The sequence below is a fragment of the Plectropomus leopardus genome, chromosome 7 (assembly GCF_026936395.1).
Source record: "Plectropomus leopardus strain MGB_pleo_1.0 chromosome 7, ASM2693639v1, whole genome shotgun sequence".
Classification (NCBI taxonomy): Eukaryota; Metazoa; Chordata; class Actinopteri; order Perciformes; family Serranidae; genus Plectropomus; species Plectropomus leopardus.
In genome coordinates this window covers 11468071-11486224 of record NC_142182.1, presented here as the reverse complement: position 1 = coordinate 11486224, position 18154 = coordinate 11468071, and the positions used below count along the sequence as shown (strand labels likewise).

Sequence of the window (18154 nt, the reverse complement as noted above, 5' to 3'; positions counted from 1 at the left end):
ACACTGCGGAAGTAGAGCTTTTTTGGTTTCATGTGTGAACTTGTGTGAGCAACTTAAATGGGAATGAACAGTGTCTCACCTCAAATACGGTCTCTTAATACATCTGTGCTTTCAACAGGGTTACTTGCATTTTCAGGCCAGCAAACATAGTCCTCTTACACGCATGTTTAGTTTGGATGCAATCTGCAACCTCACCACTAGATGCCACTGTTTTAAAAAGCCCAAATAAATCTAACAAGTACTTTGTACCTTGTGCTAGAGGTTGACAGATAAAAATCCTGGCGGATTATCTGGGCCAATATTTGGTATTTTGGCCGTTATCTATGTCTACGTCTTTTTTTTTTTAAGATTATTTTTTGGCGCATTTTCCCTTTATTGGCACTACAGTCAGAAATTGACAGGAAAGGTGGGAGAGAGAAGGGGGAATGACATGCAGTAAAGGGCCACAGGCTGGACTCGTACCCAGACCACTGCAGATTTTACTTAAACTTAGAATTTTTATTTTGAAAAACCTCAGGGATCTATTTTCAGATGTTCATTTTTTATTTAAACTTTAAACTTAACTTAATAAAAAAAAGTTGCTGGGAATTTGCTGCATGTGTTTCAGTTTTGATTCAACATTTGCCAAAAGCATTAAAACAAAGTTTTGTGTTGGAGTTAATATTATTGACAGAAAATATTAGACAGCATAAAGACAGAAAGATTTTCATTTTTATTAGAAATGCATATCGATTCCAAATATTGGTTTCAATAACTACTAATAAGTCCTGAAAAACCAATATCGGTCAACCCGACCTTATACCTTGTAAAATAGTTATGTGGCTTATTACATTTTTAACAGGGTAATTAGTAATCTGTAATCTATTACGTTATAAAAGTAACCTCCCCAACGCTGCTCATAAATAATGAACAGTCCCTTACACTAATGTTGCAGTCAGTGCAGCTGCACAGTGAGCAGTACAGTGCTGCCTCTGATCCTGCAGGCTGTAAACAGTCTGCTCTCCCTCCCCCGTGCGTCGCTACGTAACTCGGTAAGCCCCGCCCCCGGCCTGGCTCTCGCGCACCAGTTACGTCTAACCGTAAAAAATAGAAACTTCCAAGATGGCCGAGGCCGTGGACTCCATGCATTTCGCAGCAAACAGCAAAACAAATTCCCCTAAACCCCTGATCGCTAAACGGCCGCCGGAGAGCCGACCGCAGTCTTCCAGCGACATTTACCCACCGCCCATTAAGAAGGTCCGGGTGGAGGAGAAGGGCCTGAAGCACAGGAAACTGAACGGAGAGGTGTGCGCAGGGGAAAAACACAACGGGAAGCAGAGTTGTGGGAGCCCAGCGAAATGGAGTTTCGGCCCGGCCAAGGCGAGCCACTCCACCGCCGCCGCGGTGCCAGCGACTCCCGCTCGGAAAATCTTCAAAATCAGCAACTTCCTCGCCTCACCTCACAAAGTGAAAAAGGCGAAAGAGAAACGACACAAGGAGAAGGAGAAAGGCAGTGAAGCGCAGCGGAGCTTCGCGGCTGGTGTGGAGAGAGTGAGCCCAGCTAGCTGCCATACAAAGACCGAGAACGGCGACGTGAAAATGCTACAGAGAGGTAGGACAACACAGCCAGCCTGCCCTCCGCAGCTCTCAGCTCAAACGCTTTACCGTCAAATTTAACACCGTGTGCGAAGCAATACTGCAATAAAATGATTTATTACATTATTACATAATATTCTCCACCACAGGCCCCAGTATTTATTAGGCCCAGATGGTGTTATATACACGTGGAAATGTTTGTTCGTCAGTTGTGTTGCTCTGCATGGATGTAGCAGCGTTTCACCTCACTCTGCCTCCTCCTGTGCTCCTCTCAGATCACCGTGTGAAGGAGAAAGACAGAGAGAAGAAGAAGAGCAAAGAGTGGAAAAATCACAAATTGCCACCTGTGCATGAAATTGCAAGGGAAAACGGGGACGTGATTTCTCCACAGAAAGGTAGGGGTGACACGTCAATAAATTAGGATGAACAGTGATTTTTAATTATTCTGGGATAACTTTGAATTATCGTAGGCTCTTAAAAACGTTACAACGCGGATAATAAACTTGCTTTGCTTGAGGGCCACTTTTGCAAAATGACAAGTGGCCAGGGGCCAGTTGCAACAGCCCCATACATGTTTTTAGGATTTAAGGACATTTCTAGACTTAAGAAATTTCTTGTATTTTAGGATGTTTCTCAGATTTTAGGTCATTTGTAGGATCTTAGGACAGTTCTATGATTTTAGGATGTTTTTAGGGCGTTATGATGTTTTTGAGATTGTAAGCCATTTCTAGGATTTTAGGACATTTTTAATACTTAAGGATGTTTTTAGTATTTGTATTAGTATTTGTACTTGTTAGGATCTTAGGACATTTCAAGGATTTTAGGAGGTATGTTGTATTTGAGGACATTTATAGGATTTTAGGGCATTTTTAACACTTAAGGATGTTTTTAGGATTTTAGGACATTTTTAGTATTTAAGGACATTTCTAGGATTTTAAGACATTTGGGACTTAGCTAGGACAAGTATTAAAGGTGTAGCTGAGGGCCTTTGCTGAATTCACCTCTAATTGTAGAAAATTAGTCCAAAAATGACCATGTGTAAGAAATGTGATGAAATATACATTTATAAGAGGGGAGAAGGTCCCATAAATTTATAGTTAATGCAAATTACAAACACGTGCCATGCACCAATGAACAGTAACATTAAAACTACTTAGTTCGAAGTGTCCTTACTTGTACATAAAGTTGTCAAAGTTTACTTATAGAATTAGTCTTGAAATAACTAGAAGTCGTTGAAAGTTTAATAAAAGTCCTGGATTTTTTTGTGTAATGACATTGTTACAGTGAACTTATGAGGATAACCATTATCGCTATTTAATGTAACGGCAAATTCATTCTCTACAGCTGCCGAGGTAACGTAGCGCTAATATTTGTCGATGTGTGACGTTTCTGTAACATCACATAAGTTTCCTCATTGCTCCGTCTCTTCCTCCAGTTTACTGAAACTACATTTGAAGAGTTTAGATCTGCTATGACTGAAAAATGCCAGGCATGTAGGGGAAGAAAAAAAAAGTTATTATAGGTCCTTGAAAAGTCATTGAAAAGTTTTGAAATTTGGTCCAGAAAAACACGAACCTTGTATGGGCCTTACATGATGCACAACATTAGTGTTAAATTTGTTATCTTCCATTACAGAGTCTAAGGAGAAGCCCAAAGCTGGCTCTGAGGAAGACCTCCTGCTGAAGAAACTCAAGAAGAAGAAGAAAAAGAAGCACAAAGACGGCGAGCGGGTGAAGGAGAGACACAGCCGACCCAAAATGTACCATCGCTCGTGCCAGACGGTGTGTTCAGGAGTGTCTCTGGGTCTGCCCGAGTTCCTCGGTCGAATTAACGGGAACAACAGCAGCAGTCTACTCCACGCCACCGCTGCATCACAACACCACCAGGATCCCCCCATCACTGCCGCTACCTCCATCTCCTCCGCGGTCAGGGACAGGCTCGGCTACAGCTCCCCGCTCCACTGCACCCCAGCGCCGGGCCTGTCAGGTCTGGAGTTTGGCCGTCTGATCCACATCGAGCAGCAGGCCAACGGAGGGGCGTCTGTGGCGCACGCCTACATGGAGCATCTCTCCTGCCTGTCTCCGGCTGAGCTGCAGCGTTTCGCCCAGGAGTTTGTGACCCTGTCGTTCAGCGAGGACGAGGCCCAGGCTGCGTGTTTTGTGATGGGAATCATCCACGGAGCGGCATCCTACCTCCCAGACTTCCTGGACTACTTCTCCTACAAGTTCCCCAACGCGCCAGTAAAGATGGAGGTGCTCGGGAAGAAGGACATAGAGACGACAACCATGGCCAACTTCCACTCTCAGGTGAGACTGTTTTTGTTGTAGACAACATGGATTGAAGGCTCTGCTCGTAAGAGGATGCAGAACTGTCCACTTGGACACTGTGAAGTGTCAGTTTGCAGTCTGGAGGTGTGAGCAGCTCAGACTCGACTGCCACACGCTGAAACAACACATCAACAGTTGTTTGGTGTTTTCACGTTATCGGCGTGTCAGTCTTTGTCCAGGCTGTTGGTGCATAGAGCTCTTTACTCCTCCGTCTTCAATCCTGTGCTCAAAGTCTTCCAGCGTCGGGGTTGTTTGGTGGAGCAGTAATGCTGTTTGTCTCGTTGTTTGTCACTTATCATAAAGGTTTTTTGGAGATCTTCTCTGTTAGAGCGCTTGTTAGTGATAACGGCCCCCTCAGATGAAGTTGTGCTTTCATGTCGGCCTTTAAATATACTGCTGAGGAGAGTTAAATTGTCTTTGGCGTCAAAAGGTTATTGAAGGCTTCGTAAAGGCGACGGCAACCATCCGGGACAACCGTTTCAGACAAGGTTCCCACTGATCCTTAGAAAGTCTTAAAAGGCGTTAAATTTATTAATCTAGAAATAAGGCCTCAATTGGTGTTAGACTGACAATCTTTTAAAAGTCTTAGACATGGGAAGCAGGATTTGATGATTTTTTTCTCATGTTGTATTGTGAAATCTCAAAAATAATTGGTAACTTTATTTCTTTTTGCTAAACAATTTAATAAAGTCTTTTTCTTAAACTCGTCATGATGTGAATCGAAGCTGTGGACTCTCACGTGCAGATTGAGAAACACAAAATCATCCAGAAAAACAGCCTGAAATACCAGATATTTCCCACTTTGTTGGTTAACCAAATAGATAACTTTATGACAAGATAACATGTCCATTGTCGTCCATGTGTTTCACTCTAAAAAGGACACATTTGACGTAGATAATCTAACTTTTTCACTGGACAAAAAAAGTCACGTTTTATGTTAGACATTTGGGCAAAACAAAATTGTCCTTTTTCAAATTTGGTTAGTAGAAAACCGATCTTGAACTTAATTCTGAGTGGCATTAAAAAGTCTTAAATCTGCCTTGCCTTAAGCTGCAGAAACCCGTCATAGTGGTCTCGGTTTGGTCTGTGTTGTTTTTATCCCTTTGCTTCATGGGAGACGATCTCCAGCGTCGCTTTTACTTGGCTGCGTTTTGATCTTTGAGTCTCTGATCACTTTCCTTTTGTACTGAATTGTTAAGAAATAATTCTCTTTGACTTTTTCATTTCAAACAGAAAGTCAAACAGAGGTCAAACTAATCTAAAATTCTAAATCTAACGTAAAAACCTGCGATATGAGTTAATTTGACAGGATAAAAATAGGACTTTGCCAGGCATGGATCAGAAAATAAAATCTGAATGCCGGTGCAGGCTGCTCAATCGGAGACAAATGTTTTTATGAAGCATTTGTTTAAAATAAAACAGTACCTTTTATAATCAGAAACCTGCAGTCTTATTTTTTTTGGACTTAGAGCGTTTCCCCTCTGCACATGTGCTAAGACACACCAAACCAAGAACTAGTGGCGTCAAAGTGACAGTTGTGTCGCCATGCATCGCCTCTGTCTCTGCTAAAAAGTTGCGCTTGAACACACCACAAAGACTACAGCCAACAGCCGACTGGTTCTGTGCCTGCATGAGGGGAAATAACTCTCCATATCAGCAAGCGGCGGTTGTTTAATAATTAAAATGGGAAACCGGAAGACCAACAGGATGGATTCACCGTGCTAGTTAGCTAGTTAGCACATTAACAACACGACCTGATGTTGCACAAATATTTACTGTGCACAAGTGAACAATAACACATAATTACAAAGCATTTCTGCCAAAAAGCTCAATGGATAAAAAAGTAATGTAATATAACTAGTTTCGGTCTCACACTTTCTTGACTTTAGCTGTTTGCTTTTCTCACTTCGGTCATAACGACCAACAACGGCCAACTAGTGCCAACGGTGCCGGACTCACCACAGATTTCGGGTGACTGAAGCTCATGGCCATGCATGACCGTCAGCTTGGTGTTTCAGGGCCCTTAGAAATATATAAATCTCAACTCTTATAATAAGGCACAAACGTCTGAAGAAGTACCAAGTACTTGCTTTTCTAGTGAATTATCAAAGTGGACAAAGACAGTTTTTTTGTAGGTTTGTTTGTTTTGGCTTTAATTTATAATTATTAAGTAAATGCAGATTGCGCAATGTAATGGCTACAGGATAAAACGCCATCTGGATTAAGATGAGCTTTGCCTTTACTGTGCAAATCTGTCTGCCACCGAGTACGAGCCCGGGAAAATTAAGGCTCAATTTACAGCACAAAAGGAAGTGCGTCCACCATTGCATTGCTGTTTCCACTCTAATGATTAGTAAAAAATATATTTAATCTACCACAATAAAGAATAAAGAAGTCTGATCCATCTGAGACAGCAGTCAGCTGAATTATATTTCTTCCAAATTAAAAAAAAAAAACAGAATAACGTCCACCCTGCACCGCAATCAGATTGTATCCTAGCATCATTTGCAAATGTATTTTTAGAAATTGAGACAATCAATTTAGGTCAGGAAAACCTAAAATTATTCAGGCCAAGGACCCATCTCTGGGAAGAAAATGTTTCAAAGGTCTCCGTTTTGATGGCACTGATACGACAAATGCTTTGTAATCAGATATTACTTGAGCTTGTCTTGCATCATGACTTTCTCTGCAACCAACATAAGGCAGATGGTGCCTTTCTTCCTGTTGCTGTTCTCAATAAAACCAAACTCAATATAACTGTTTGCATATTTTCTTAATTTAGACAGTTTGGGCTTAACGTCACAGAGACGGTTAAGCAGCAGCAGCGTTCACTGCCCCTCCAGTTGTGAGTGATTCATGACTGTTTGCTGTTAGACTGACGTGAAGTGTCCGAATGAAGAGCGTTTTTCTGCTGGCGCTAAGCTTACATGTGGAAGCGATGGGTACATGATTACATGTATTTTATTGCGTAGCTTGGCTCAAAGGCCTTAAATGTGGATTTTTTTAATAACACAGCACAGTTTTCTCACAGTGTTTTGTTCCTGCGGGCTGTGTGACACAGACCCCGGGGGTTTTCATTTCAAACTTTGAGAATCTCTGCTTTAGAGCTTCACAAAGATCTCTTTTGGTGTGACTTTAAACAATTTTTAATCGTAGTGTTCGTGGTAAACTAAGTCATGTACACTCACTGAGCTCAACAAAAATTAGTATTTTAGAAAAGGTGAAAAACAGAACATTGGTGCAGTTTAAAAATCTAATTAACACTGATAAGCATTTTAATGCTTTCAATAAAAAGTTAAAAATATGTTTTAAATACAGTGCCGTGGCGCTACGGGAGGAGAGATGAGACAGCGGAGTCGTGTGACATTGCCAGGGCAATGCCATGATGTTGATACTGGAAGACAACTAACGTTACAGCATCCCTCAGCAAGCTAATGACTCAGAGGAAGAGGAGGACACCTACATGAGAGACACCCCCCCTCACTGCATACTAACGTTAATCCTCTTCACTGCTGGAAAGGATCAGCAAACTTTCCCTCGCTTCCATTACGCAAAAAACGTCTGCTTTGCTAGCACGAGTTAACACAGCAGCAAACATCAGACACCAAGCCGTTAAACAATCCCCAAAAACTCACACCGACGCCGAAATGGCTCGACTTGTTAGGTAAATAGCTGTGTGATGCAAGCTCACAATCACTACATTTACATGATGTTCAGAAAAGTCAAATTATTGAGTTAGTGCGACTAAAAGTGGACATGTAAACACATAAGTCAGACTGAGATTGTACTAAATTACAATCACAGTAACAAGCAGTATAGTGAAAGCAGCAGAAAGGTACAACTGATTACACTGGAATATCTATTTATCCCAAGTTATGTTATTTTTGCGATATTCAGCAACTTTGTCGCATATTTTCTCATCATGCAGCTTTTAACGGATGGCGTGCCCCTGCAGAGAGCAGACAGCAGCCGTGGTCACCTGAGACGGACTAGAACGCAAGAGTAGAGGAAATATTTGATTTCAAAACTTTTATTTAGCTGTTAAGACTTACTTTCACACTTCATAAAGTTGTTTGACCCGTGGTAACATTTAGACTTGGAAGTCTTGTAAAATTTTACTCTGCTCTGCCTCAGTTGGGTGTAGTTTTTCTAAAGATCCAAATTTTATGAACTGTTTTTGGCAATGTCACCTCATTGGCAGTAGTTATATAAACATTTTAAGGGCCATATCAATTTAGTCAGCATCTGGTGTTATTATCTGTCATTTTTAAAAGGCCAACATTTAACTGTTACACCTGTTGTTGTCATCACATCATACAATTTTTAAAGAAGAATTTCACAAAGAATTTATATATAGTTTAGTTTATAGTAACACAGTCATACTATAATGTAGGTGAACCTTTCTTCTTTTGTTTGCAGTTGTTTTGTAACATAGTTTTATCCCCAAATGTTCAAAGAATTACTCACCAGACAGGAGAATAAACACTTTTTAAGAAAAGTGTTAATTTAAAACTCATTAAGGAGTTTGCCCTGGTGACTAGCAGCCGCAGCTACAAAACGTGACGGGAAAATAAAAACGCAAAGTATCATCTCATGCATCAGTTAAACTTATGTATTCACTCCAGTCAAATGATAAAAGTTAATAGTCAAAGACAACACATCCCACATCAAATGTCTGTTAATTCAAAAAGATAACGTTCAAATTCTGAGTCCAAACTGAAAATTATAACTTTTCAATAAATCGGTTAAAGGAAGACTCTGTGAGTGTGTGTGTGTGTGTGTGTGTGTGTGTGTGTGTGTAGTTATAGATGCAGCTCGGCTCCTCTCAGTTCAGTTCAGTGAGTGTATCAAGGAGACTTATCTGATGGCCACAGATGAAGAGTCGATCCATCGCACCTGCTCCACACATCAGCACACCTTCAGAAGCTTCGGTGTCCAAAAAGCTTACATCGAGTCGATCCTTGTTTTAACTACCGCTCACTTTACTTTTTGAATTTCTTCTCCTTGTGCCGCTCTCACTCCTCTCTGTCCTCCTGCAGCCTGTGTTGGTTGATTTTCCCTCCCCCGGCTCACAGGTGTGCCTCATTATCTCCTCTCTCTCCCCGCCTTCCTCTCCTGCCGCGTCTGTGAAGGACTGCTCTGCACTTCTCTGTCCGGTTCCCCTTTCTGCTCAGCGGTGGCTCAGTCCGTACTTTTACATGATGTTAGAAAAAGTCAAATCATGTGTTTTGAAATACATCTAAACGTGGTAGTTTGACTGAAATTGTTCTGAATTAAATTTATCGAGTTTATCGAGCTGAATTAAATTTACCTAAATAAGTCAGCTGGAAGTCGAGCTGCTCTGTCCTGTAAACACCTGGGTCGTACTTTAACCGGCCCAGGTGTTCTGCACGTGTTCCTGGTCGCCGCTCCAGCCTCTCTCAGTGGTTAGGGATAGGGACTGTTCATTATTTATGAGGGGGGGAGGGGTGGTGCAAAACGTGTCAGTGTTTTGTTTGGTTTTTTTTTTTGTTTTTTTTTTTAAAAAGCACCAAGGAGGGATTTTTTTAAAAAAAAATTGGTTTATGTGAGGGCCATCAACTTTAAATGGTAATATTTTATATTTATTTTAAATTAAAAGTCACACCCCAGCCCCCCCCCTCCTCTCCTTCAATGTAGTATTGGACGGGGCCACAGCAAAATATATCCTAAAAAATCAGTGTCAGTTTAAGCGTAAACTGTTTTTTGCTGCTCTTTATGTTACACAACAGCCAATGGAGGCAGCAGCAGATCAGCAACTTCAGTTCAGTGGAGGAAAATGATGGTGTTTCTGATAATACAGCTTCAAATCCCCACCGGTAAAGGCTGTCTTACAGCAAGAAAAAGTGGAGAAAGTATGATAAATACGACATATACTTGAACTGCTAGATTGTTTTAGGTGGCTTAAAACTAATTAATGAAGACAGATTTTGCTCAGTGCAGTTTAATTATATGTACCAGTGCGGCAGTTTTCTACCTCAAAGTTATTGTAAAATAAACATTGTGATTTGGTGTAAAGCCACTGGCCGAAAGGGAGCATATTGCCACCATCTGTGGTGGAGTCGACATACTTCTGTCAATAAATCGATTCTCCCCCGCTGCTTGTATACTGGGACAAGGACAGAGGTCTAATTAAATGGTCTAATCGAGCTATAACCGTAGCTCGACTCAATCTGTGCATGGAAATGCACTGAGTGACTTGCATATCTTCTGTAGACTATCCGTGCAGGAGCTCTAAGAAATCTTCCTCCTCTAAACTTTCCTGTTGGATATTTAGTATTTTTCGTCTCCAGATGCTCCAAATCCTCAGCGCTACAGTAGAAGAGTTTAAGGTTGCAAACATGCATCTTGTGTGCTGAATGGTATCCTCCAAAACATCTTGGTAGTTTAGAGGTCCAAGCTGTGAAACTATACGGTAGAGACCTTTCCACTTTTTGGTTAACTTAGTTGTGGGCTTTTCCTTTGCACTTGACTGAGAGAAATCTCAAACCCATAATATCTGTTTGGGTTTAAAAAACAACATTATGGCAGTTTTTGTTGTAATTCCTGATTTTTCTTTGTCTTGATTTTCTCATATTTTCTTCAACATCTGCTTGGAGATGGTTAAGATGCTGAGCAGCATCATAAGCAGGTGCATCGGGGGAAAACATTTTCCGTGCAGAACTGAGTCGATTGGACCGCTCAGCTTCCTGCCAGTTTGCAGTTGTGCAGCGGTTACCCCTGCGGTCTCTCCAACAGCAGAGATTATAGCACATCTGAATGCTGGAAGGTGTTGATCCCATTTGCCATGATTGTCATTCACATATGAGGCAATCGTACATTTTAAAGTACGACTCAGTCTCTCGGTCACATTAGTCTGAGGGCGATGGGCCGTGGTTAGCTTGGGAATCACAGTCACAAACTGGGGTCCTCTGTCAGACCAGATTTAACCCGTACACCCCATCCTGAAGATTTCCCTCCTCAGGAATTGAGCAACTGTTTGTGCCATCACAGCTCGCTGTCCATCACCAACAGCTATTCTTGTCTTTCTGGACCTCTCGGCAGGGGACCCATAAAGTCAATACCTAGCATTTCATTAGGGCCTCTGATTGGTCTGGTGCGTTGGATTTTTTCCGGCAGGTTTCTGATCGTCTGATTCCTGACTTTGACAAACAACACAGTGCTTAGTGAAGTTTTTCACATCAGTCCGCATTCACGACCAGTAGGCTACTTTATTAAGCCTTCTAGTATTAAAGATACCAGCATGTCCCCTCGAAGGTTTGTCACGATATTCCTGGAGTATCTCATGGACCAGACTGAGGGATGTAGATCCTGTATTGGGATTTATGTTTTTGTGATATACTTTGCCTTTCAGTGTAGCACAATCCTGTTCCAGTTTTTTTGGCTCCTTCTGCTCATTTTCTCCGCATTAGGATCTTAATGTTGCTCGTCCCAAATTCTTTCAAGAGAAACAGGAATATTTCCATCCATTTTAATGGAGCACAGGCAGCATCTGACATCAGGGGGAAGCCTTGAGAGCACATCAGGAGCCCCTCTCTGCTACACTGTGTAACAGTACCACACACTTCACTCGTGGGTTGCACCATCATCTGTAATTGCACCTCTCTTTTCTCTACATGTACGGTATTTTACTATATTGCTGTTTGTGTAAATGGAAGCTTTAATGTCCCAGAGGGTCAACTTGGCCTACAGACAGCAGTCAATAATAATAACATAAGAAAAGCACAGCAATAAATCAGAAAAACAGCAAGTATAAAAAAGAAACACAAGAATAAAATCAGTGAAGAAGATGCCAGAAACCCTGACGCATATTGAGCTATTAACAGACCAAATTACATTTAGCAGAAAAAGTGCAAAAATAAATAAAGATCTCATATTCTCTTTAGAGTTGTATCTTGGGAGGTAAAATCCTCGTCCTGATGAAAGTACATTAAACTTGGGTAAAATGGGAGTCCAATAAGATGACCTGAGCGCTTTATTTGTAATACTTACATATACAGTAGTTTATTGTATATATGGCATATATATGTATTGGGTATATTTTATTTCCTATGCAAACTAAGCATTTTTGCACTATAAGTTACATCTGGGTAAATAAACAGATTTAATGCAATGTAACTGCGGTATGGAGAAAGAGGACACATTTACCATCATGTGTGGTGAGGATCAACATATACACATAATAAATATGACACACCTTGCAGTGAGACAACCACAAACTAAAGCTTCAAAATGATCAGAGTTGAATTTCTTTTATTTTGACACATAATAAAGGTTTATGAGCTGTTCTGGGGCATCAGTCCTGCTTCATGAAAGCTCTCTCACACTGTTGGAGTGGTCACTTTAATGTTGACCTTTATTCAGCACAGCCTAGATTTTGTTTTTAGTCTGGTTGCCAAGATTTGATAGTGGTATCTACATTGCTTGAAAATTAAGCTGGTCTGTCAACAATTTCTCAGTAAGATGGTTTTTCATTCACCTTTTATTTGTTGTGCGTTGACATTTGCCTCTCTTGATGACTGCTGAGTGTCTTGGAAGTTCACTAAAGACCTAAATCTTTGTGTTTAAGAGTAAATAGATGCTGATTGTAGTAGTATTGTGTGCTTTATTAAAGGCAGGTGCAGTGGAAAGGTCACACTATTTATGGTAAATTGCAGCTCCATTAAAAAAAGTTTTTCTATAATTCTTTCAGTGGTGTTGTTTATTCATATACTATCATTCCAATCTGGGTTGAAATATGTGTGTTTTAGCATCAAAATGCTATTTTCCCAAGCTGTTCTCTCCCCATAAACGTACCCACGTATAACCTCACGTATTGCTGAGGACGTTGCATTAGTTCAGTTTAGAAAGTCACATAACACAAACAAACCAACCGATCAAATCAGCGGTAGACCAGCAACTCCCATGTGCTGTGAGGTAAAATTACTGTTGTCAATATAGTCGGATGGCTGTGACAAGGGTGATAAAACGGCCTCACTTCCCCACCGAAAGGCTGTGAGGTTAAGTGTGCACCTAAACTTTAATTTTTTTTGTTTAATTTATTATTTTTTTTAGGTGGTACTGGGTTTTAGTTGGCTAAAATATATTTTACTGTTTCCACAGCCACCAGACTCCTTTGACAGAAACAGTCATTTTATTTTGCAGAATAAAAGTATTTGTGTTCAGCTGCCTCTGATCAGTTGGTTAGTTTGTGTCATTGTGTGACTTATGGTACTGGAAAATGTCTCAGCAGTAAAGTAAATGTCATGTCCCCACCCTGCAGGTGAAGCGGACCTATTCCCAGGGAACGTACCGTGCCGGGGCCATGCGGCAGGTCAGTCTGGTCGGTGCTGTGGACGAAGAAGTCGGAGACTACTTCCCCGAGTTCATCAGCATGTTAGAGGAATCTCCCTTTCTGGAGGTTAGTGTGTTTGTTGTGTCTGCGTGTGTACACACTCCTACAGACAGCGGAAGCGCGAACACCTGTCTCTCATTTCGCCCGTGTATGGCTACAACTCATTATGTAACTCGGAAGTTTCTCCCCCTGTGTTTATGCAGCGGACTCTGCCCTGGGGAACGTTCTCCAGTCTGCGGCTGCAGAGCCCCACTGAGAGCGACGACGGTCCCATTATGTGGGTCAGACCGGGAGAACAGATGATCCCTATGGCAGACATGCCAAAATCACCCTTCAAAAGGAAAAGGTGGGTTGACATTTTGAGTGTGTAAATGTTTGCCAGTGCACAGCTGTCACAGTCTCACCAGCATCCTCAGTTTCTTGTGTGAAGAAAAGCTGACGTAGCCAAATGCAAACTCTCCGCTTTTTTCCCGTCTCCACATGCCACGTACAAGTACGTAATCATGCTTTCTTTGAATGTGTCCTAACTGCTGTGTGTAAATGTTTTTCAGGTCCACTAATGAGATAAAGAACCTGCAGTATCTACCTAGAGCCAGCGAGCCCAGGGAGATGCTGTTTGAGGATCGGACGAGAGCCCACGCGGACCACATCGGTCAGGGGTTCGAGAGACAAACTACTGCTGCTGTTGGTGTGCTGAAGGCTGTGCGCTGTGGAGAGGAGTAAGTACGCAGTGACGTCTTTTCACACTTTTACATAGAATACAACCTTAGATCAGTAAACAGAACGTTTGGCCCTACAGCAGTGATGCTCCCGCCCGGATCACCAAAGACGTTGTGTGTTTCCACGCGGGAGATTTCCCAGATGTGGTCATGAGGCTGCAGCTGGACCTCCACGAACCTCCGCTGTCTCAGGTGGGTCAGAGCTAATATTCGTGCCTCGTATGATGCAGCGGTGTGAATGGAATTTTTTTCTGCTTGCGTGATAAAATGTATTAAACATAGAAGAGCATTTATTCACTAAAGAGACAGATACTCCCCTCGAGAGACTAAAAATAGAGCTACGAGGGTGAATATTGGATATATATATATATATATATATATATATATATATATATATATATATATATAAGTCAACTAATGCAGCTATAAAGGGACAGTTCACCCTCAAATAAAAAAAAGGTTTTCCTCTTTTCCTTAGTGCTATTATAATTTCTTTTTTTAAACTATATTTAAAGTATGACTAATAAAGCTACTTTGTACCTTGTATTTATGGATCTAGATTGTGTTGGTGTGAGTTGCAGAGTTTAAAATTTCAGCCGTAGAGATGTCTGCCTTCTCTCCAGTATAATGGAAGTAGATGGCACTGAGTTGGACCCCCTTCAAAACAAGATGGTGATGTCAAAGCGCTTATCCTAAATAAATTTGCAGGAAGAGCTTTAGATGTTCAAAGTGCAAAAAGTAGGCCGTGATTAATTGTTGAATTTCAGAAGTAAATTACAATGAATTGTGTTTTTTTGTTTTGTTTTGTTTTACACAATGCAAATTCAGCCTCGTACAGCCTCTTATAGACAGAAAAGTCGTCCAGAATAGCCTGCGATTTAAAAAAAAAAAAAAACATGTACAGAATAGTTCCTGCATGAAACTGCTCACAACAAGGTCTGTGGATTATTTCGAGTAACCGGGTCATGAGTTCTTTAAATGTGTTTTTTGGGGCTTTGAGCTCCACGAGCCGAGTGCCATCTCGTTCTATTATATTGGGGAGGCAGACATCTCTGACTGATTCTCCAACACTCGAAAACTCAAACCTAAACAATCTAGAATAAATAGCACTGCAAGCAAGAGGAAAAATATGTTTTTTTTCTGTGAACTGTCCCTTCAAGTGCATGCCATGTTTTCTCTTCGTAATCAATTTGGAGTAGAGGAATTTCACACTGTAATACTGTTAGCCTGTGCCAGACATGATCAGACTCAGTTCTTGTCTTTCCTCCACACAGGCATTAAAATATTCGCTCATTTTTGACGGATTGCGGCGTCTCATGTTTCCGTCTTTGCCTCCACAGTGCGTCCAGTGGATCGATGACGCCAAGCTGAACCAGCTGAGGAGGGAGGGGATCCGATACGCCCGAATCCAGCTCTACCACAATGACATCTACTTCATCCCCAGAGGAGTTGTCCACCAGTTCAAAACCGTGTCGGCTGTCTGCAGCCTGGCCTGGCACATCCGGCTCAAACAGTACCACCAACACGAAGAGAAGGAGGAGGAAGAGGAGGAGGTGAAGGAAGAGGAGAAGTGCACACTTGGAGAAGCAACACTTCATATCAAAGAAGAAGAGGTTGAGGGGAAGGAGTGTGAGCCCGCTGCACAGACGGTGACGAAGCTGGAGGACGAGGACGCCGAGGAAGGGGAGGGGCCGCCCTCACACACTCCGACACAGATTTTCGAGGAGGAGGAGCAGGAGGACAGGGCCGAGATGAAGGGGTTGTCAACCACGGAGTCTCCACCTTTCGCCAAGAAGGACAGAGACGAAAGTGTGCTCGCTCACTCACTAATGGAGCCTAAAAGTGAGGAAGATGAGAAAGAGGATGGTAAGGAAGAGGGAGAAGGAGGAGCAGACACATGCCAGACACCGCAGAAGGGCCACGAGGAGGGAGGAGTGGACAATGTGTCCTTAAAATCACTACCGCAGATTAGGAAGGAGAATGATGTGGAGGAGCAGCAAAAGACGACCGTACCGGGTCTAAAAGAGAAAACTAAAGATAGCATAACGAGCAGTTACAACACACCGCAAATCAAAAAGGAAAAAGAGAAAGGAAAAAGAGAGAAAGACGAAAAGGAGAGGGTCAAAGAGAAGAAGGACAAGGATCGGAGTAAGGAGAAGGAAAGAGATAAAAAGGATCGGGGGAAGGACAGGGACAGAGAGAAGGACAGGCAGAGAGAGCAGGAGAAAGTTAAGGCGGAGGGAGGAAGAGAGAGCGGTGTACCGACGCAACCGCTGAGGAAAAAAGAGGACGAGGAACGGACGAAAGAGGGCAGCAAAGCCTCTCAGACGCCCCTGCCTGCACAGAGAGACGAGAAGTGGGCCAAGGAGTGGGACTCAAAGACACAACCCCACGTCAAGAGAGAGAAAGAGCAGGATAAAGACAGGGGACCGTCTCACAGAGAGGACGCTCGGGACGCCTGTTTGCATAAACACAAGTCTTCACACGGGAAGAAGGAGAAAAGCGGGCACAGGGAGGGCAACACGTCGCAGGGGGCGCAGGCGAAGCTGGCGAGAGACGAGGGGAAGACGGTTAAACCTGCAAACATTCAGGTTAAGAAAGACGCAAAGAAGGAAAAAGACGTCATCAGCAAAGAGGAGAGGAAGAAGTCATCTGGTCCTGCGCCACCAGAACACAAACCACCACGGACGCTCATCACCTTTGACCTCTTTAAGCCGATGGAGGCTCACCAGACTCTGGCTCTGTCCTTCACAGACAGCCGGCCTAAGACGCACCATCACAGTGACTCTCGAGGCTCTTCCTCTAAGCCTGGATCTGACAGTCGGACAGTTGTTCCCTCTAAAAGTCCAAAAGTAAAGGACTCGGCGCAGGGAAAACCTGCCACACACCTACAGGACACTCGGCCACAGCAGCACTCGTTAAAACAGCCCCTAAAAACGCACACGCCCCAAACACAGAAAGACTTCTTCATATGAATGTCTCGATGTCTTCTTTTTTCTTTTTTTTTTTTTTTTTTACTGTACAACTTACGCCGAGGCTTTGTTAAAGTATTTGAAAATGCATCCTTTTTTTCCCAGACATCAACTGGTCTTTATAATTTTTAAATCGACGAGCGGGGTGCATTCCATTTCTTTGCAGACACATTACTCCAGTGACGCAGTGAAAAAAGGATGCACTCTCCAAGTATTTTATCAGTGCCTAAGAATGTAAGCTAAGTAGCTCACTTCACGTTTGTTAGCGAATGTATGTAGGCTCTATATAAAAAATGTTATGTGACCCATGTGTCGGTGCCTGTGCACTACTTAGCTTCGCTCTTAAAGCACCTATTTTAGGTACTGGACTAGCCAATCTGAAAACAACCATCCTTACTCCCTGCTATAGGAATTAACTACGTTCACTGTTTGGGACATTGCAGCAAGTCACCAAGCTCCTGCTGAAATCCTCTTTGCCATGTCGCTTTATGGGGTTTGTTGTTTATAACACTCCAAAAAAATCAGAGCAAGTAGTTGTTTTCAGACTGGACGTTGTTTGACTCACACAGGGCTGTAAATGATACTGTATGTACCAAAACTGTACAGTATAGATGTTATTAGCACCAATGTGAGAAAATGTATACAGAAATTGCATATATTTTTTGTAAGACAAGTTTTATTTTCCATAGAACTTATTTATATCATTTACTGTCTGTTTTTATTTGAAACTGATGTATGTGAAAATTTTGTTGTAAATACATTTTATTTCCTAAGATAAGACTTGGTAGTGTGATTTATACTCTGATCAGAACCTCTCAATAAATGGTTCAAAAACACGGTCTTGGTGTTAATGTCTCCACTGCATTGTGTATCATTGAAACCTTAGTGCCTTAACAAGCATTTAACCATTTTAAACTCCAGCAAATGGATTTGATTTATTCCCAAAAAATGGGGAAAGGGGTAATTTAATAAGAAATTCAGAGCAAACTGCAATAAATTAAGACAAGGTGATGAAAAAATTAACCTGACAACTAGATTAAAAATGGTGGGATTACTAGAAAATTGTACAATAACAAAAATTACATGAAATATCCACAAAACTATATAATTACATCACTACAGAAGAAAATACAAAAATATATATTTAATTAAATGTTTTCAAGTCATGTTTGTTTTTTTTCTTTCCTTTTTTGGTGCTTATTGTCAGGT

General features: G+C 41.8%; 1 protein-coding gene across 2 annotated transcripts; it reads left to right on the top strand.

Annotated features, from left to right (window-relative positions):
- The first annotated feature begins 1077 nt into the window (after positions 1-1077).
- LOC121950175 (lysine-specific demethylase RSBN1L-like) lies at positions 1078-17781 on the top strand. 2 transcript variants are annotated; one of them, XM_088079936.1, is made up of 8 exons: positions 1078-1591; positions 1851-1970; positions 3211-3881; positions 13183-13320; positions 13458-13600; positions 13806-13973; positions 14057-14165; positions 15314-17781. In XM_088079936.1, exons 1-8 carry the CDS (start codon positions 1102-1104, stop codon positions 16946-16948), a joined length of 3474 nt encoding a protein of 1157 aa, XP_087936062.1. In that variant the 5' UTR covers positions 1078-1101; the 3' UTR covers positions 16949-17781. The 2 variants fall into 2 exon arrangements, with proteins under 2 accessions (XP_087936062.1, XP_042352030.2); XM_042496096.2 differs by having other exon boundaries at positions 1079-1591; positions 14054-14165.
- Positions 17782-18154: the final 373 nt, after the last annotated feature.

What these genes read in the sequence shown, in the direction of transcription:
- LOC121950175 (XM_042496096.2), top strand. Translation starts at nt 1,102, where the DNA reads ATGGCCGAGGCCGTGGACTCCATGCATTTCGCAGCAAACAGCAAAACA. An exon ending in CGTGATTTCTCCACAGAAAG is followed by an intron (nt 1,971 to 3,210) that starts GTAGGGGTGACA and finishes CTTCCATTACAG; the next exon opens with AGTCTAAGGAGAAGCCCAAA. An exon ending in ACGAACCTCCGCTGTCTCAG is followed by an intron (nt 14,166 to 15,313) that starts GTGGGTCAGAGC and finishes TTGCCTCCACAG; the next exon opens with TGCGTCCAGTGGATCGATGA.